The sequence below is a fragment of the Struthio camelus genome, chromosome 14, assembly GCF_040807025.1.
Source record: "Struthio camelus isolate bStrCam1 chromosome 14, bStrCam1.hap1, whole genome shotgun sequence".
Classification (NCBI taxonomy): Eukaryota; Metazoa; Chordata; class Aves; order Struthioniformes; family Struthionidae; genus Struthio; species Struthio camelus.
The window spans coordinates 4,370,194-4,390,958 of record NC_090955.1 but is presented as its reverse complement, the minus strand read 5'-3'; the positions used below and the strand labels follow the sequence as shown (position 1 = coordinate 4,390,958).

Sequence of the window (20,765 nt, the reverse complement as noted above, 5' to 3'; positions counted from 1 at the left end):
ATTTACCAGAAGAAAACCATACATGAGTGATAAGGTCATACTCTGTTGTGAGATGTAGTTCCAATGCATCACTCCTTTAATCAAAAGCATTAGAATCAGGATCAATTCTCCAGCAAAAAAAAAAAAAAAAAAACCACCCAAAAACCTATGTCAGACAGGACCTCTCTGTTGTTATAGCTTGTCCAGTCCCCAGGCTGTATCTTCATCTTGGTCAGGTCTTTTTTGAGGTCAGATGGTGTAAAGACTGCGGCATAGTTCACACCCGGAATTTGTTGTTAGTGGGTAATGTACCTCTGCGAGAGCCTCACGGCTCCCAGATTCGGGCACCTATGAGGCAATAAATGGTCTTTGTTAATATTTCTGTTAAATATGAATGGAAGTGATCTTTGAACGTTGTGTCTTTTTTGTGCTGTCCAGAAAACAGAGTTAACTGATGATGATTAATCTGCGAGTTAAGTGTATTACACTTTTCATGTACTGCTTTGACAAACGATATAGGTTTTGTAGGAAATTGCTTTAGCAAACACTAAAGGGCAGTCACCTCTGAGCTCAAATGCAGCAGCTGCTTTTGCAATTTATTGCAGTGCTCGAATACCTAGTCGAATAGATTGTAAGCAGTTTGACTGGTAACCTTAGCATCAATAATATAGTCCTTAAAGTGATATTAAAAAAACTGCATTTTCTGTATTTGAAATCTTCGGAACCATTCTAGTCCCTCAAGTTTTCAGCAGTTGAGGCAGTAGCTGCTGGATTACGCTTTGTCAAAAAGATTGTCAGGGCACGTAATGAGCTTTGTGCCAGACCGATCGCTTTAGTAACATATGTCTCAGAGAGCGCCTTCCTCCCGCTGCTGGCCACGTAGTTCTTCTCAGCATGAGAGCTGCATCTCCCTGCTTAGCTTGTAAATGTAACCTCCAAGGGTTTCAGGACACCCATTTTGAAGCAGGGCTTATAATTGTGTTTTGTATTGAGCTAGTGCCTTTAAACAGTTGCTTTGTAGTGAAGAAAAAGTGGAAGTGATTACTAGGGCAGATCACAAGACGTGAGAAAACTGCCTCTTTTTACTAATTAGGATTGCTTTTAAGCAGAAACTCGTTTTCCCATGTGAAGAAGCTCTGAGGTTGGAATTCTGCAAACTGCCCAGTTTAAAAGAAAGTGCAAGAAAATTACTCTTTAGTTCTTTGAAAAGAAGCATTAAGAGATAATGTGATAACTAATATTAGCGCACAATAACTGCTTGACAGGCTTGCCCCACGCACTGACATGTAATGTCGTTATTGCTGTAGTTTGAACTGAATTCTTTTGGGGAGATGTAGCAATTGCAGATCAAGTGATACATAATTTACTGAGTTGCTTGTGAATTCTGTGATGTTATGAAATCTCATGGGCATGTAATCAGTGCGTATGTTTTCTTGACTTCACCACATAGCTTGGCGTTAGAAGCTTGCGTAGAAGTTTGTACCTCATACAGTTATGGTCTAGCTATAGAATACGACCGTCGAGCAGCAAGAGAGTCGTTTTAAAGAAGTATGGATGAGACTAATGGGATTCTAAAAACATCTTCTAAGACTTGGAGTTGCAAACATTCGTCCTGGCTCCTGCTGACTGTATACTTGGTAGTAGCTGTTGTTTCCCTGCCTGTGGTTTGATTTCCCTCGCAACACGGCAGTGCTGCACGCGGTGCGTCACCGATGTGAATAGCATCCTCCCAAGGAGGACGAGAGCACCGGGGGCAGGACAGCAGGGAGACGGCCTGATTGACAGGTATCTTAAGCCTTTTTGTGGTTCAGGATTAGTAAAACGTTTGCCAGGAAACTTGTTCAAATGGGTAGGAAAAGGAGGCTGGTGGCTGTGCTACATCACGCTGTGATCCCATCAGCTCAGTCACTGAGGGCTGGTTTAGTACTTAAGATAGGAGGGCTGCGGGGAAAGGCAGAACAAGTCGGCAATTCAGTAAGTGGCCGTCCTTCCCGGTGGTGGGTTTTGAACTGCTGAGCTCTGCGAAGCCTGCGGCAAAGACGGTGCCATCGTTCAGGTGACGCTGGAAGCCACAGTCCTGCTTCTCCCGCAGCACAGAGCCGCTGCGGCGCTTGCGGATCGTGGGGCTTAGCCTACAGAAAGGCTAAAATGTTGCGCTGCGTGTTTTAGCTGAATATTTCAAGGTGGTGTGTGCCTCACTCTGAGCTTTTTCTGAACGTGCCGGTCTGTTGGGGTAACCAGGTGTTTGGTTAGATTTGAGACCCTGAGGGAGGGAGGCCGGTTTGACTGCTCAAAGCCACACAACCCGCTTTGCGTTGGAGCGTGTTCTGCGGTGCCGTTCCTAGGATAGGGCCGGTCCAGCAGGGCTAAAAAAAGGTCAACTACACTGTGTGCCCGGCTGGATGTTTGCTGAAGTTCTGGGTTGTCCCTTTTGAGAAGGAGAAGCCTTGCTAGAGAAAACACCAGTTCCTGACACGATTCTTCCTGGCCTGAACTTGACGGGAGCAGCCCCCAAGCGGATTTTGCAGCCAGCGAGAACCACTCCCAAACGCTTGGGATGCCCAAACTTGTCCTGGATTGTGGAGGCTTTGTTGAAAACGCTGATTTTCCTGAATGTGTCACTGCTGTGAAAGCAGTATTCCTCATATCTGACAGATTCACATGAGCCTGCTTTGAACATTAGGCAAGCTGAGAATGAAAACAGATTTTACTCTAATAAAGAAAAATGTTGCAAAATTGGAAACGCTGTTACAAAAAAAAAAAAAAAAAGGCCAGGCAAAATAAGGAAAACAGTACAATTTACCTGGGACTGGTTTGCTGCTGCCTACAATATTTTCTAGGGCATTAGCTCTGAATGAGACAGCTCATCTGTGTTTATTCCAGTGCTTCCAGCTTGCGGGTACTCAGATTTTGGCAGACTCAGTTAGAGGTGGGAATCTATTCATAGATTTCTGTCTCCTCTTTTTTTCTTTTTTTTTTTTTTTTCTGGCTGCTATTGAACGTAAAAGGCATTTCATAACAGCTCTCAAGCCCTCCCTGGTTTCTCTGCTGATGTGGAGGACCTGCTTGTGTCGCCACTTTGCATTTATTTCCTTGGCATCTAGGAGCTTGCTAATGGGATACTCTTAGGTTTATTTGAGAAGCAATGTATTTGAGGAAAATAGAGGGCTTTTGGATTCTGCCCTTTCCTAGTCCTCCCTCTCAGGAAGCACCATGAATTGCAACTATATGGTAACATTTGATAAACCGTGTAAGTCATATTAATAAATGAAACAAAAAGGGTTTTTAAAGCGGAGTAATTGAGGGTGACTTTACCTCAAAGGATACAGCCTGGCGTAGGTTAGAGTGAGGGAGGGCTGAGTGCTCCTGTGCAGGTGTGCTGTTGTACAATGCCGTCTTTCTCAGTGTTTCCCATTTTCTGTCTATATCTCCATGTAAGTACGTTATGGAGATATATAATATGCTCGCTACCGTTAGTCTTTTTGAAGTAAATTCTCCCCGTCTCTCTGAACGTGGAGAGTTTTGCTAGGCTGGCGGTGCTCCGTGGGATGCCGAGTTCTCGTGCGCGCTCTGCCTCCGCGAGCTGCTTCCCGCTCTGGTCCCTGAAGACTGCAGTCGCCGTAGTGGGATCTGCAGTGCTCTGCTCAGCGTTTTGAGACCTGGTGTGTCTTTCATTTCTTTCTGAGTGACTTACTGTTTCAACCCTCACCATTGCCCCCCAAGCCCCTGCCCGGTCTGTCTGTGTGACGCAGTGGTCCTAAGCTCGTCCGCATTCCTTGCTGTTTTGACAATATCAGCCCCCTGCTAGCATCTGCTCGCTTTTGTCCCTTCACGTCTAATGGCAGCTGCTTTGAAACCCCGTGTTAGCCATACCTTTCTTTTGGTATCTGATCGAATTTCCTCCTACGCCTACCCTTGCTACCTCTTTTTGCCCCCGAAGCCTTTCTCTCTCCGTGGGGCTTTCGCGCGCGGAGCCGCGTGCTCCTTTGCGCAGCTTGCAGCGCTCCGCCGCTTCAGCTGCTTCCCCTCCTGTTCTCTCATTTCTGCGGGAAGCGGCACTGCGAGCGTCCGTGCCCGTTCTCGAAACAAACATCTGAGATCAGAAAGCCTTTTTTTTTTGTTTTTCTCTTCCTCTTTCACCCCCGCTCTCAAACTGGGTCTAGTGGGTAGGTTTTTCCCATAGTAACTTGGCTGTGCTGTTTCCAGTAGGTAAAATAGTTGACAGCCTCAGAGTTGAGAATTAGACCATGTGGATATGAGTCAAGCCAGGCATCTGCTGCGTGACACATCCGTAGGACGGAAGCCTTTCCCGGGGTAAATCAACCCGTTATTGGTATTTGGTCAACCTCGTTTCTTGAACGCTGTTCCCTGGGCTACCCGCTGTGAGCAGCGAAGTGACCGCTCTGCTAGCGTACGTGGCCGAGGAGGAGCGATGTGCAGCTGACCCTGGCAGCACCGAGAAGCACGTGCAGCCTCACAGAGGCTTTTCTGTGTGTGCCTGTACCCAGGAAACTGCTCTGCTGGCTGAGAAGAAAAGAGTGAAGTTGGTCTGTTCTAGCAACAGGTTGAAGAGAACCTACTTGAAATTCGTGTTTCTCAAGAATTCGTCTGCTCTCGTTCGTTCACATGTTGATACTCATCTCTACTTCTGTCCTATATGCAAAGCTGGTTAGCATCTGCCGTGACTTAACATTATTCCTCTGGTCTACTTCATATTTTCAGTTTTTGGAGAGAGAGAGCGAGAGAGGAGGAGGAAAAAAACCCTCGTTTTACTTTGTGAAGTGCTCTGTCAGTTTACAATGCCATAAAAGAAAAATGCAGTAGTTATTACTGAAGTCTAATTATTTGAATGACATCATTTCATAGTGATTACTATATCCCAGCAAGTTTTGTTTCTTTTCTTTATTTCTGATGAATCTCTTTGATAGCAAATGACACAGTGCGTACCATAATATTAATTTTCATGGAGACATTGCATCATTTTGGAGGCCTGGAATGCAAGAGGCCTTTAAGGCAAAGACAGAGGGTGCTTAACAGACCTATTATCTTTACAAGGGCAAATCTTGTCCACAAGGATAGTAGGAAAGGAGAGAAAACTCACACAGCAGCAAATATTTAATTAAAAGAGCTGCTAGTCGTGGCAGCAGCTGCCTAAACACAGATCTGTCCTTTAAATAACTTCAGCTAAATAAAAGGAGAAAAAGGGGAGTGGAGGGAAAAGCTCAAAGGGCATGTGCTGTAATTGCAAAAAGGGTTTTCATTTCTACGTTGCAATGCCTTTAGCAGCTATTAGCTCCTTCTTTGCCCGCTTGTAACACCCGAGTCCTCTCGGGGTTTTAGGCTGCTGCCAAAAAAGAGACAAGAGAGTGTCAAAGAAGTCAATATGTCATCTGCCAGCTCCAGCCACCCTTGGTTAGATGCACTAGGTCTAACGATGAAGGTTCCTATTGACTTGTATGTAAAATAAAGTAAAACAGAATATGACAGAGGCAAGATTTGTTCCTTTCTAGTATTCATTGACTGAATTGTAGGCAAATCCCCCTCCCCAGTGCAGCAGCTCTGCTCGGGGCCTGGAGCTGCTCTGGCTTCTTGTCCTCATGACAAGGACCTGTCCCCGCTGTGGGCAGTTTTCTTCCTTTAATATCAGTTGGCTCTCTGCTGATTCTGTGTACGGTTTCTTGACCTGACACGCTGTGACGTGGACCTCTGAAGGAGCTATTTAACGTGCCATATTATTTATAATAATATATTGACATTTCTAAGGCAATATCTAAGAGCATCCATCAGGCTGGACCTAAGTGTGCCAGGGGCAATTCAGCTGTATAATAAACGATCTTGTTTGCTGCAAAGAGGTGAACCTAACAGTCATACTTACTGGGCTGGAGAAGCAAGAAGAGCCTGAGGTTAGGTGCATTTGTGTGTGTTGGGGAGTGCTGTTTGAAGTTCAAAGGTTTATAAGGCGTGAAGTTGTCCAGCTTAGCATTCCCTGAGGTCTAGGGATCTCTGTAGGCTTAGAGCCTAGCTACAGGGAAGCATGAGAAAGCGGAAGTTAAGTCAGAGATTTTTGAGAGTAAAATGTGAGAAAGGTCTTGTGCAGTTCTTGTCCTTTTTAATATCAGTGACTCCTCTATCTGTGGTTTTTTTTGGCTATTTACTGGTTAGCGTTTCTAAGATACGTAATCGGAGATGTGAGTTACGGATAAGGATCAGAGGGCAATAAGGTGGCAGTCTCTCGATGTGATACAATACCAATTAGATTAAAAACAGTATGACCAATAGGATTTATGATTTCTCCAGTTTTAAAGACAAACAAATGTAGAGCAGTATGCTTGAAGCTATAAAAGCTCTGTACAAAGTGCGTAATACAATTTTCATGTCTGTGACACTTAGAGAGCTTTTTCCCAGTATGTATGTAATTGATCAGTAGAATGTCTGAAAACAAGCCGGTGAGCAAATGCCACGCTTGCCGTAAGGAATACGGTGTTAGGAGCAGTTCTGTTTGTTTACTATTTAATCTTACAATCCTCCTCATAGTTTTTTTTTGCAACTTTAACAGATTTTAATCATTCAAACAGAATTTTCCGTTCCTGATGGCGGTTTCTTGATGTACTTCTAATTTTATTTTGTTTTATTAAATTTCTAGCAAAATAGTTCAGTTGTTTCCAAAAACACAATATGGGGAAATACGGTATGTGTGTGTTAGGCCCTTGTGCAGCCATTTCATGGGAAAGCGGTAGCAACTCCGTGTTTTGGAACAAGGACTTGACATTTGGCAATGTAGTAAAGAGAAAGGAAAAGTGATGGAGAGTGAATAGCTTTAAGCATATCTGAAGATTTTATTTTCACTGAGCATGCTTCAGCTGAGGCAGTAGTGGCTGAGCCAAATCACTTTCTGTTCCATAACTGCTACGGGCGGGGATGGAGAGTAGCAGACTGCTGAATCGGCCATGCAAGTGCTGCGAAATTCAGGTACTGGTGCACAGTCCAGGCACCCCAGCACACTGACTTCACTGTGCACATGGAGAAAGACGCGCAGTGCTTGCATGGTAAGTCCAGTGCTTCCCAGAAGCATCACATTCGTTGTGCGTAGGCTGCGGAGTGATCTGTCGGGGCACTGGCTGTGGCCAGGAATTCCAAATATTGGACAAATACCCAGGCTCTGTCATTCTGGCCAGAAAAAATGTTGAGATGGAACAAGAGAGAGAGTCACAGGAAAGTCAAGGGATGGCCCTTCCTGGTGTGTATGTGTCTGCAATCTGGACTGTGCCTTCACAAGACAAAAGGTGTTGCAAGGAGGGAGGAATGAATTACTCACTGTTTTAGCTGAGGGAAGGGCAAGGAGCGTTGGCCTTAAATAAAGAAAGATTTAAATTAAGCAGCTCAAAGCTGTTTTGTAACGTTAAGGGTAGTGAAGCACTGCAATCGTGTGCTTAGAGAAGTGGAGCCTCCTTGGGGAGGAGTTTCAAGAGCAGTTTAGACAAACTTCGGTCCAGAATTGAGCGAGCGCTACGCAGATGCAGAATTGGTTGGCTTGACCTCCAGGTCGTTTCTAAACTGTTCTTCTCTCCGTGGTCTTGGGAGATGCTTCACTACGCGGCCGCAAGTCAACCGAGGGAATAGATCTGAAGTTTTGCCCAGTTTCCGTCGATGCGCTGCTCTCCAGGTACTTGTTAGTAAATGGATGTATTTCCAGGTTTTCTTGACTGTCTGCGTAGTGTGCGCACTGCATGTTTTCTTCCTTGTTCTCTGCTCAGGCTCCTACTCGGAGTCAAATCGTATCCCTAAGGATCTGCAGTGCCTTAACATGTAGTGTGTGTATGTGATGCATCTCTAGTGAAATATTTTCTGGGTGAGCGCCGGGAAGTAGTGCAGGTTTTTTCCATCTTTCCGGTAGTGAAAGGGATGATAAATGTGAATCCAATGTTGAGAGAAGCAGAATTAAAAGTCTTTTCCCTTTCTCTTGTGTGTACATGTTGTCAGCTGACTGTCTTCAGTTTAATGGATCGATGTTTTGATTCAGTGCCCTGAAGAAAAGGCATTAATGCAGAGAAACAACCGCCACAGCTGAAAAGTCATTTGTATCCAGAATGTTGTGAATGGTAGTTTTCTCTTATAGTGGAAAAACTACGTGAACAAACCCAGGAAATATTTCTCCTGGATAAAGGAACCGAGAAATCCAAATTGAGATTTGACACGCTGCGTTGAGAAAAGGGTCTCCTTGTTCAGGTGAAGGTCCTAGGATCAGCCTAGGGGAGGAGCGTGGGAGGGTTTTAGAATTTGTCTCGTTGTGAGGCGATTGGTGTTTTAACTTGGGTCCTTAAGTGTTTTCACGCTGTTTCTATGATTAAATCATAATATTTCATTTGATTTTTTTGTTAAATAATCCATGATATCTCTGGTAGTGTGAAAAATGTTGGAAGCGTAACGGACTTGGTTTATCGGGAAATGCAAGTGTTCTGAGAGCCTCTGTGAAGCTGGAAGAGCTAATTGCTTTTATTACACACAGGGAGGAAAAATGAGAGAAAGGCAGAAAGTACATGAAGTTGGTGGTGATGAACCTCTCCGTTGTCCTGACTCAGTGACTGCAACTTAAATTAGAAACACACAGTGTCCCAAGGACTTCCACTCCACTCTCTTGTAGCGTAATTGTGTCAAGACGCAAGGATGACATCAGTATGAAAGGAAATTTGCTTCAGTTTTGGTGTTTTGTTTTGTCTTAAGATTTTGGGTCTAAAGACTGCCAGAACTTTCCTCGCTCAGTGCTGGGAAACGCGCTGAGCTTGCTTGTGAATCGGTGAGGGGGAGATGGGCTGTGACCCTGCATCTTTCATGGCACATGAGAAGCAGCAGACTCAGGGTTAGGACTTTGGGTATTTGACAGTATTCACCAGTGATGTACACCGTGAATGAGTTTTCCTTTCTGGGATACGTGAGGAACAACTGATCCCTGATGGATCAAGTGGGAATAATAGCTGTTTTCTCGTGTTTATAGGGGTAATTCATTTGCAATTAAGCACCTTTCCTCCCTTTTCTCATTGTCATCATGCTACCAACGCAGGGACCTCTCAAGTAAACACAGCCCTTGCTGTGAAAATCACCGCACAAAATGGAAACCTCGTTGCTCTGCAGTGGTTTCCATCGTCGTCAAATCGTTTCCCGGCACTGGAGTTGCCGCCATACTGAGAGGAGCCGCGCTCCTAAATGGAGCGCGTCTGGCGCCGGATGTTGTAAATTTTTCCCCCTCCTTTAGTGCCTGATAAAGTACCGCCTTCCTCTTGTGACAGACGCCCCGGGAGTCAAGGCCGATGTGTCTGGGGGGGGGCGATTTGCTGGTTTAACCGATCTTTCCGCTGAGCGAACAACCGCGTTGGGCTCGGGCCCGCCAGGAGCGCTGCGCGGCAGCTCCCCTTGGCCGCGTCGCCGGCTCGGCAGGGCTCGGCCTTGCGGAGCGCGGCCGACCACCGTACCCTGGGGCAGGGGCGCAACGGCTGAGACCAGCTCTGGTGGGAGCTGGGTTTCCGGGGGGGCTTTCAAGATGAAAGTAACGCAGGATTTCTCGTAGGTGTTGCTTTACTCCACCGCGTTGGTTTGCTGCAGTTCGCGTGAGACAGCTTGTGGTTTTTACTATTGTTTTGTGCTTTGAGGCCCAGGGAAGGAGTGCACAAATGGAGGAAGTGCCTTTGCCACAAATCCATTCTCAGATCAAGAGAATTTTGCGCTGCTTCCATTTTGAGGAAGCCGTCGTTAGTAGTCTCGTCTGAAAACAAACTGCGGCCTGCCTTTATTTTCCTTGCGTGTGGTTGACGTGCCGTCGTTCCTAGTCCCTCAGCAGCTTATGCTTCGTGCTTGACCTATGAGCTGAAATGCTAATCACTGGTGAAAATTTCAATTACTATAAAAACTAGTTTCAGCCAGAACTGTTTTAAGCTCATTTAGGAGATGTAGTATCGCAAATTAAATTTAAAAAAAAAAAAAAGGCAAAAACCTCACCCAGTAGTCCCAGTAGTTTAATTTTTAAATGACTGGTGTGCTTTCAGATATATCCGTAAAGCTCAAATCTGTGCTGTTTTGTTACCAACAAGGGGGTTATTGTCACTGCGTGTACGTAGGTTTGTGAAAAAGCCATTGGCACAAGGGTCCTCCTTTACAACGCTGTCTGCTTGTGGTGGAATAATTTCTGTGGTTTGTTTGCTAATGAAAAACGAGTGTTTGGCTATACCTTTAAGAAAATGTGGTACAGCAAATACACATGGGGAAATTAGACTCTGCTATATCTGTAAATGTGTATATATATTTACACAAGCAATTTATGCTGCAGGATGTGATATATACAGCTAAATTACACTGTGACTTATATCCAGATCTTCACTTGAAAGAGAGAGTGCTGCCACAGTATGGCTGGAAGAAGGAGAGAAGTTTGCTTTAAATGTATGGACTGGTTCCCACACAAGGAAAGGCTAAGTTTGTGTCTACAGACCTAAATTCCTCTGTTTCAGGGAACTGGGCTGGTGCTAAAGGCTCACGCCGCTCAGACTGATGGATGGGCTCATCCAGCCCATGCGGACCTTCTCCTGGTCTCCGTACAGCCCCACGTGGCCCCTCTGTGTCCCTCATCTCATAGCTGTTAATTCTCTGTGTTTTCTCAGTTCTAAGTGCCTAAAATAATGAGGTCTATTTTGTAGCCCACAAGAGAAATGTTTTTATAGCGTGCCGTAAAAGTATGTGTTGCATGTCCTGAATTCGTGACTCTAAAGTACATGAAAGCGCCTGGAGCGTTTGAGGGCCGCCTCTAGTGTCACCGCAGCAAGCCCGGCACGCTAGGGCCAGTGCGCATACCGACTGGGAGCCAGGGCTGGCGCAGCCAGTCCTGCTGCTCCTGGGGCCGTCCCCGGGCCCTAGCCCCCTTCGCGCCGCGTGTGAACGCAGTCCTGGAGCCAGGCCGCCTGCTCGAGGAGCGAGCCAGGGAGCAAACTGTCTTCCTTGCAGGAAGGATAGATGGAGACGCAGGTCCTGAGACCAGCCTGGGAGCTGTGTTGCCTGACCGTAAACCTATGTTGTGTTTGGTGCTCTTTGATTTGGTAACAGGATCGCCAAGGGGCAATGCAGAGAATTCTGCAATCGCAAGAGATGCCCGGGGAGGATTAAGGATAATTTTCACTCTTCTGTCTACCCTAAAAGTGAGGGGAGAGCCAATGAGACCATTAGGCAGCAAGTTTAAAGCAAACCTTATTGAGGAACTCGTTATCTCAGGTGATGGAGGCCGAAGTATGTATCATCAATTAAAAAAAACCAAAAAGTTACTTAAATTTATGGAAGATAAGTCCATTGATAACTGTTATGGGCAAAAGTTCAGATGCAGCATCTGGCTTAGGAAACCCTGAAGAGCTGTTTGAAGTGGGAAGGATAGATACCAGAACAAGGATCGTTCTGTACTCACCCCACGTCTTATGTTGCGCACGTGCAGTTGCCTGCTGCCCGCATTGGATGGAGGGCTGAGCTGACGTGATGCTCGCGTGACCTGCTGCAGCGTCAGTGGTAAAGCACCCATTGCTTGAATCAATATAGAGGCTTACAGTTATTCACATATCTGAAAACATTCATAACAGTACAATCTGGATGCAGAATATTATAAGTTTATATGATCTTAATAATTGGAATAACCCCTTCAGTGGTTATCTCAATTTATTTCCGTAAGGGCCACGTCCACACTGTTGTAACTAAAGCTTAATGGCATGCTCACAGTAAAGACTGTGTTGTTCACAGTTAACATTTATTTCCTTGGGTATGAGAAGGCTAAACCAGGTAGTGATTTCCACGTTTGTTATTTGTTTGAAAGGAAAGGATTGTTGTTAGTAGTGTTAAATGAGTATGTTTTAATGAATGGATTTTTTTCCATTACTGGAAGTATTGCAAGTACTGCTTAGAGGGTTTTTTTTGCACTGTACAGCTAAGCTCTTCTGGTAGGGGTTGGCAAATCAGCAATGTTTCTGATCCGTGTTTTTATGGGTGCTGTTTTTTGAGTAGATTTCCGTGATGAATGTCGACAGTTGCAAATGTGAACAGTAGATTTGTAGTAATTTGTATTAAGGGGGTTGCTTTATCGAACGTTCCAGCTCTTAAACTTCCTCACACAAGTTGTCACAGAAGACAAATTCAAAAGCTGGGACTTCTATTTGACTTCTGTATGTTTGACTTAAAGTTTACAAATGATCCTCTGCAGGATTAAGTCAAGTCCAGTCAACAATAGATAGGTCGAGCAGATAGACAAAATGAATACTGACAGATTATTTATTAAGTTTAAATATCATATGTTGCCAGAGCCATTGCTCAGTACCACTGTTTTTAAAAGCCAAAGTCTTGCTGTCTCAAAAGGAGCTAAACTTAGAGCAGGTTGGAAGGCCAAAGGAAATGGAGAGGGAAAAAATGTCTTCAGATAACCTAGGCTGTATGAAGAATATTGGTGAAACTACCTTAGGGAGTCCCATTTTATCAGGAAAACCTGACAGCCCCCAGTGCTTTCACAGCAAGTACCTCTAGACTCTGGAAAGGGGACTCTGCGTTGTCAAATGTCCATAGACTGCTACCAACAAGATCGTTTGTGCTGGTTAGAAGCCACTTTTGTTTAGTTTTCGATCATCGTATGGGTAAAAGGCATGTAGGGCTGCAAGAAATATGGTCCTCATATTGTGTGATTTAGTAGTACAGCACTTCAGCTGCCAGACGTACAAAACACATTAAATCAAACGTGTCATATGCTGTGCCATTATATGGGCAGAATGATGGTCAAGAGACGATATTAACCATTTCTAGCTAGCTTTTGAAGAGATTGAGAGCATAGTTTGCAATGCACTGAGACTGCAGGAGGATTGCATTTTAGGATTTTGTTGGATGAAGAGATGAAAATACACAGCGACATGTCACCAACATGCCTAAACATGATCTACAATGAACATGCTTTTTGGTGTTCCTTTCAGCAGCATGAGGCGTGTTGGAGCTTGAGAAGCGTCAGGTGTACTGTGCTGGGTGCTGGTTCTCCTCAGGTGAAGTGTGAAATAAATAACCAGCAAACAGAGTGTCTGAAGGTTACACTGGCTATGCCAAACTAATTATTTATGAATGCTGGACTGATTTTTAATCTTGTTTTCAGTCCACTGATAACTTGGAAAACAGCTGGGAGTATTTGCACAAATGGATAGCTCCTGTTGGATGTGTTCTCCCATGGTTAGGCGCTTAGAAGGGCAGATACTCAGCATGCCATGCGCTTTCCAGCTTCTGCTGAACTCAACATGAACGACATAAACTGAGTTTCCATGTGATCACCGCAAACACTCAAGCTGAGACGTTGGTCACGGCTGGGCGATAGCAGATCCCGGTCTCAGGGGCAGACTCTGGCCATCGCCTTTTTTCTCTGCCTCCCTGCTGAACTGACGTCTGATGGACGGCGCCCTGCGGACCCATGTCTGACTTCACTTCTTCAGCAGTTGAAGCCAGGCCCTGACATTTCGTAGCCTTACATACCTATTTCTTTATTCTTTATATTCATTCAGTTAAATTTTAGGAATTTTTTACCTTTGAGAGATTTAAAGACTACCAGATTACAGAATTGGGAAGGTGCAATAGTTGGAATGAAATCATATTCGGAATGCACAGATTTTGTAAAATAACGTTCAAAAGTTGCTTGTGTAACTGTGCTGAAGACTTTATATGCTGTCCAATGTCCTTGACCAAGTAAGTCATGCACAGATTCCTCTCATTAAACCTCCCAATAGTGAAGTTGCATTTAAAATAAAATCTTATTTAGATGCTACATTCTAGTAACTGCTTTGGAAATACTTCACCGTGGAAGGAAGAACATCTTTCTGATTATAGATGATTATTTTAATCACCACCAGCATTTACATCCTGGACTGCTTTTCTGAGAAATAATAATATCCAAAAATAGGCAGTTGGGATAGAGTCAAGTGAAGGTTATCTTTTCTCTAGTACTGACACTGGAATGTCAGAAAGCTTTTAGAGGAAAAAGCTATATATGCCGTTGACACCTGGAGTAAAATGATGAGTCCTTATGACTATGCCTTCTTAACTTTGCCAAACATATAAACGACTGCATGTGTGTTGGGGGAGCCGGGGGGGGGGGGGGGGGGGGACCTAGAGCTGCCTAGATGCTGTAGTTGTAGCATTACATTTAAGACTTTGCTAGCATAAATATCAATCTTGCTTAGCTAATTAGTGAAGTAGGGAGATAGATACTCCTACTCCTGACATGGGAATGTGCAGAGCTAATTACCGTAGCATGCACTCCGGGACTTTGTCAGAGGTCCCAGAAGACTGAAGCCTCCATTAGGAAAAGTGTGGTGGGACATTTCGTCCCATGTGGCATATCGAACACATTGCATTGCCTCCTGCGTTTTATTTTCTCTTACTTGGCTAGAAGGGTCTGCAGCAGAGGGAAGAAGCAGGCCTGAAGGCTGTTTGCAGGGGAGATTCACACTTTCTGTGTACAAGTCACTGTCATTATAGCTGTCGTCTCTGTGTGTCCCCCTGAGTCAGGGCACGAGCTCTAAGCAGCGAGTCTGGAAATAAGGCAAAGCTCGCCCGTTGCCCTCAGCTCCCTCGAGGTGTTCAAACCCCGGACCTGGCTCAACATGATCTTTGCTCAAATCTCGCCCTTCCCTGCGTTTTACGCAACTCGCCTCACCCAGGAGGCCCTCGCCATGGATGGCCCTGGGAGACTTGCCTGCTCCCGTCAGAGCCCTGCGCAGGCCTGAGCTGCCTCTCCAGCCGCTGGGTCGCGGCTCTCCTCAGGCGACGGACCCTGCCGAGGACGGAGGTGGCCGTGGCCTGAAAGGTAACTGCTATTTTTTAATGCGCAGCACGGGTCAGTTAGGCAGCGGATCAAATGTCAGTGCAAAGTTCAGCGAGGCGAAGGAGATAGCCCTATGTTGAAGGATGATGGGGAGCGGAGGGTTGCCTTAGTGAAAACAATATTGGCTGCAGCGAGAGCAGAGCAGCAGGGTTGGTGCTGGGGAAGGAGAGGGGGCAGGCGACGAGGGACGTTGGAAGCTTGTGTTTGCAGAGATGGAGGACAGAGACGGATCATTTAAGATCCTACCAGGTATAGCTGAAACGCTGTGTCCACCAGGGCTGTTCTCCTCCAGCAGGTGGGATTTACGTGGTGCTTAGGATAATGGAGGCTGGTATGTCCAAAGTGATGGCGGGGGGAAGGGGGCAAAGAAAATCAGAAGATAGAAAAGGTGTCTGTGTGTATAAAAACGCTCATCAGTTTTGGACCATTAGTCCTCGCTGCGCTGAACGCTAACAGCATTAACCAGAATATTGGCAGGAGCGATGCGAGCTTTCCGGTGCGACTGGGTCAGCCGCGGGTAAGATCCAGCCGTAGCCCTTGGTGAGCGGGACTGCTGTGGGGAATTTTTGACTGAGGCTGGAGTTATTTTTTTTTCTTCTGTAATTGTGTCTAGGAAAGAGCGAGAGTGCTTAACTATTAAGTCCTGTGCCTTGCAACGTACAGTATACTTAAATAACCAAATGTTCATTTCTTGTACCAGGAAACGTTTTTTTTTCCTTGAGTTTTGTTCTATTGTTTCATAACTAGGGCCACCCTGAAGGCTGTAATTTCTAATTACCAATGGCTTTTATTTACCAATCTTGTAACATATATGTCACTGATAAATTAAGTCTGAATCTAGCTAATGAAAAGGTCAACTCTGAACTTTACCAGTCCTAAGCTCTGGCAATCCGGTACTTTCATTAATATGTGTGCTGTGGAGAACTTGGGGACCGAACCTTGCATATTTTCAGAGGAAATCAAATAGCTGAGATGGATGCCTTATTTAATAGGACAACATAATTTTTCTTAGAAGCAGCAGACCAGAAATATGGGATTTTGGGCTGTCGTCCTGCTACTGCTTATGAGCAATTTTAATACCGTAATTGCATGTGGTGAAAACTGCTCACCAGGTTTATAAGATAAATGGAAATTTAGTATTTTTTTTCTCTTGTTTAGTCGTCCCGCATTTCTCTTACGTGCTTATGGCAGCAGCAGTATGCAATAGAAAAATCTGGAATTGCTTTGGTTCTTAGTAATACAGGTCTTTTGAAAGATTTGCTCACTGTAAGTAAAAGGCAGCTCATTAAACAAACAAATGAGCTGTCCTTAGAGCAATCAGTATTTACTATTAACTGAATAGCATAGTAAATAATGAATTGCAGGTAAGGAAGTACAGATAAGTATTTGCAACGGTTTCAGATTGCCTGACTGAAGCCTGAGGCTGAGAAAAGGGAACATAACGATAGAAACGGGGGGAGGAGGAGGAAGAGGAGAAGATACAGGTATTCTCCCATTCATATTCATTCACTGTGCAGAAAAAATGTTTAGTTTTGTAATCTCCCGCCCCGTAACGCAAGGGAGGCTGCAGCAGCCTCGTCGCCAGAGCCAGGGCGAAGGCGGCGTTCCTGCGAGCGGCCCCGGAGCCCGGGCCGGGCTTTGGGCTCGTCTGGCCTGCTGGCCTGGGGGACGGAGCTGGTGCTTCTGCCTAGGTCAAGATTTTGGAAGCTGTCATCTGGCGCGTGCTCGACCTCAGGACGGCGTTGCGCTTTCACACTAGCGAGACTGAAACCTGCCCGTAGCTGCCAGGTTCTTGTGCCCCTACATCATTTATTTTTCCAAATTATTTAAGCAGTTAAGTTGTCCTTTTACTAGGAACCGGCAAGCAATGAGAAACTGTCTTGGAGTTAAATCATCACAGGGGAGAAACATTGCGCAGCCTGAGGTTTGGATATGCTGCTGCGGTTAAAGGCGGGATGGATGGGGGTGCCTGGAGGATGTCTGATATTGCTAATTGAGGAAGGGGCTCAGGGTTGTTTGGGTGCTTGAGATGAGAGGGAAGGCTGCTGATCTGATCAGGACGTCGGAGCTGCGGGCCTGAGGCTCGATAGGGCAGCCAAGTCCGTGACAGCCATGCGAAACGCCTAACGCTTGGCAGCCCTGTCTCTACGGCACCTTAAATAAGGTTAATCGCTTGACGTAGGCCTGCTTGCCGCGCGGTTGTATGTCTCGACCCGCCCGCGTGCTGCGGAGCTTGGCTGTCCCCAGCGTCGGCGAGGGGCCGGGTCCTGACGCGTGGCCCCGCTCCGAGCCCTGGCACCCGCTGCCCCCTCCGGATACCCCAGCGCGCGCAGCGGCGCGGGGAGGGCGGATGAGGCTGCACTCGGGGCACGGGAAGCAGCAGGTTTGAAGCTGTTATTTCCCTGCGCTGGGGCCCAGGCCAGCGCGAGGCGCTCGGCTGCAGGGGTACGAACGGAGGGACGTAGCGCCAAGGAGCCTTGCTCCGAGTCGCGGCTCGGCGGGCGCGATCAGCTCGGGGCTGCCGGGCGTCCAGCCGCAGCCAGCGCTGCCCTCACGGAGGGGGGCGGCAGTTTGGGCCAGGGTAGCGCTAGAGAAACCACAGTCAGCACCGCTGAGAGAACGCCTCTGTTGCTCCGTTAGAGGTAATAAATGTAGCATACGAACAGGAAGCATGTCTTGCCGGATAGTTATCACTATGTAAATACCTCCACAAAGACACTTGCTTAACGCGCCTCACGCTGGGATTGTACCTCCTGGAAACTGTCACATGAGGAGTGACGGAGAGGTTAAATGCAGCAGCAGCAAGATTTCACATCGGCTTTTGGAAGTATCCTGTAGCCATGCAAAAGTACAGCATCACCAGTGCCAAAGTGCTCACCATTTCCAGTGCTGGTGCTGGTGGAGCCCTGCATTAGTATTCAAAACAGGGAAAAAGAGAGAGCGAGCTAGGCGGGCCAGCTAATTACAGCGGTCTGCAGAGACGAGCCGTGTCGTACCACATGATAAAGGATATCCTTTATCCAGCACATTTCTTTTTTCCTCTATGCCACTTTATTTATAGAAAAAAAAAAAAAAAGCATGAGTGAGTTAGTGGGTTTGGTTAAGGAATCAACCTCTTTTATTGTTCTTCTTGAATTTAATCTGAAACTATATAATGTTTTGAAACTTCCTTTTCCTGCCTGTTCCTCAGTCTGTAACCCTAGCAATCTCTCCAGCTTCTGTAATCTTAGCTCCCGTTTTCCCGGTTAGCATCCTGAGGTGAACTGCTCTGGGTGCCGAGAGTACTGGAAGCAGATGGGGGGAGAAGAGGACTTTGCTACCGTTAATGTGCCATCTGCAAGCAGCAACACTGGTCAGATTTTTATGGCCTAAATCGCAATTGCGGTTTGCTTTCAGAGCATCCGTTTTATCATGAATGGCACAGATAGGTCCGGAACTTATTTTCTGCAAGTACAAGGTAAAAGAGGTGAGGAGAACCCAATGCTGCGTTCACGAAAGGTGTGCACCTCCAGTGCCTGCTGCCCGGGGGAGTGACTGTGTGGATGTCGATCCTGTACACGCTGTAAATGGTGAGACAGTGAGGAATTAACGATTTTATTGGACCGAGTTTTGGAAAGGTTTATTACTCGCGAGTTAGAGCTAGGAGAAATCAAACAGTCAACATACCTACTGCCTACAGGACCGGAGTTATTAGTGTTGCTTGGTTCTCCGTTGTCTGTACCCGGTCGTAACCTCAGGGATTGCAAGTGAGCCGGCAGCGCCCGGCCGTCCCCGAGCCCTGGCTCGCTTTCGGCACTGGCTTCCCCGGGCTGCGTAAGGGCGTAAGCAGATTAGTCAGCGTCTTCCATCAAAGAACACTCAGTGCTTAAGAGACTTACAAGACATCTGGTTTTTAGCCTCATTTCTAAATAAATGAGGCTTATGTGATTATACTGTCTGTCTATTGTCCCCTTGTTGGCCAATTTCGATCTTGACCCAGGGATTTTGGTCTCAAAGATGTTAACTTCCAGTAAATTTTCATGAACTAGTGACCAAGTACACAAAAGATATCCTGTTCAGGCCTTCGGGAGAAAGGGCCGCAGCAGAAACTGCTCCTCGTCTCGGAGAACTGACACAACAGGGAACATGACGAATAGAAGGGAAATCTCTGCCTAGAACTTGCACTTGGCTGAGGTCCAGCAAATCCGACTGTCAGGAGCAAAACCATCACGGGCTGGACCGCGCCAGTTGCGTTGCTCACGGCGTAAGCTGTTTCTGCGTCCAGCTCCAAGTGGCTGTGCTTAGCAGGGACGCGCGTTTCCCGGCGTGCTGCCCAGGTCCTGCGAGACCTGCGAGGCTTTGAGGCAGAATTACCCCTCCTGCCTGCCCCCAGCATACCAACTGCGCTTGCTTATCCAGGGATTGGTTTTTCTGAGCTGTGGATTAACCGAGTGGTACGTGCAAAGATACAAGGTCTGCACAAGCCTGGCTTAGTCTGGAAACATATCACCGTGTTCATATAGCTCTGCCTTTGGACTCAGTAGCATGGATCAGAGTCAGCCGGAGGATGCATGTTCTGGGGCAGCGATGTGGAGCGTGCGCCCCACGGCTCATCCCCCACTGAGCAGCGGACCTGCCCAGGGACTTTGGACGTGGTTAGCCTGAAATAGTCGGCAACTAACTGCTGTTATTTCCACTGCTGGTGAAGTTGGGTCCTTACCTGCAACATGAGTAACCCTGCCTTGAAAATTGCTCTTGCAAAATAATCTTGATGACTGAATTCTGCTGAGACTGCTGTCCTATAAATACTACATGTTAGCAGGTGCACGGGTACAAAACGTATCTTATACTAGTTAACGTGTCACTGAGATCCTGCAAATGGCGATGAGAACTGAAATCCTCTGTGTGCCCACGTTTGTAGAATTCTCTCTCCTTTACTCCCCGTGAGTTGCAGTTAAACTCTCATTAGAGCTGAAATTTTTCTCCTTTTGGCACACTCTTGACATTTTTGCCTTGTAATGGAGAACCTAAGGATGTATAATGGGTTGTGTAAAACCTACATACAGTAGTTCTGGGATTACAGAAGAAAAGCAAAAGGTTCATGTTCTGGTCCTTGTTAATGAACTAAATTGGATTAAATGTCTTTTTTTTAAACAGAAATGAAAGACAAAAGACATATGAGGTTTATGAATAGGGTCATTAGTGTACCAAATTTCTCTCATTAGATTTGTTACACCACTTTCCAACTTGCACAACTCTCATTAGAAAAATTTATGAACTGGAATGATTACAAATATACCAAATTTTGAGCTATCCCTGCTTTTAAATGCAAAGCAAAAAGCAATTATACTTCTGTGATATAACTGATTTGTACTTTGTGCATATATTTCCTTTGTTGTTACGAATTTAATGTAGGACCTTCCAGAAGCCAGGGAGTCGGGGGGAAAGAAAAGGAAATTGTGCCGCTTAGTGCAATTTGCAATTTCACTGCAAATCCTGAAGCACTGCTTTAATTTAGTAACCTCACCAGAGCCAAGTTAATAATGCACACTAACATGGCTGTGTCTTCTCCGTACTAGGTTGTCAAGTTCACATCCTTGCTTCTGATTTGAACTGACGGTGAGAGGAAGCATACGGTATCAGTCGTTCTGTTTGGACTCCTTGTTTACAGAAGAGTGATGGGGATGCCGTTAAGCACAAAAGGGATCACCATATGCCTGTTTTTCTTTGTATTGAGTCTGGCAGCAGCTATTGAAATACCATTATCAGGTGAGTTGTAGCTATTTACTGAACACTCTGCTGTTTTGTTTTGTTTTGTTTTTTACCTTTCCCTGAAGAAGAAAATATTAAATACTAGTTTCAGTTGTTCCAGTTTGAATTTAATTCTACCAGAACACGGCCTTTGGGAAATGTGGATGTGATAAAAATGCAAGTTACTTTC

The 20,765-nt window shown here is 45.9% G+C and overlaps 1 protein-coding gene across 18 annotated transcripts in view; it reads left to right on the top strand.

Annotated features, from left to right (window-relative positions):
- The window catches only part of CHL1 (cell adhesion molecule L1 like), a 318,808-nt gene that overhangs the window by 231,136 nt on the left and 66,907 nt on the right, over nucleotides 1-20,765 (top strand). For 16 of the 18 annotated variants that reach the window (XM_068960377.1, XM_068960380.1, XM_068960374.1 and 13 more), the window contains one exon: nucleotides 20,404-20,593. In XM_068960377.1, the coding sequence (XP_068816478.1) occupies nucleotides 20,503-20,593 (91 nt within the window). In that variant the 5' untranslated portion in view covers nucleotides 20,404-20,502. Of the gene's footprint in view, nucleotides 1-14,678; nucleotides 14,828-20,403; nucleotides 20,594-20,765 lie in introns of those variants that run through there. The other 2 variants (XM_068960384.1, XM_068960376.1) reach the window with 2 other exon arrangements.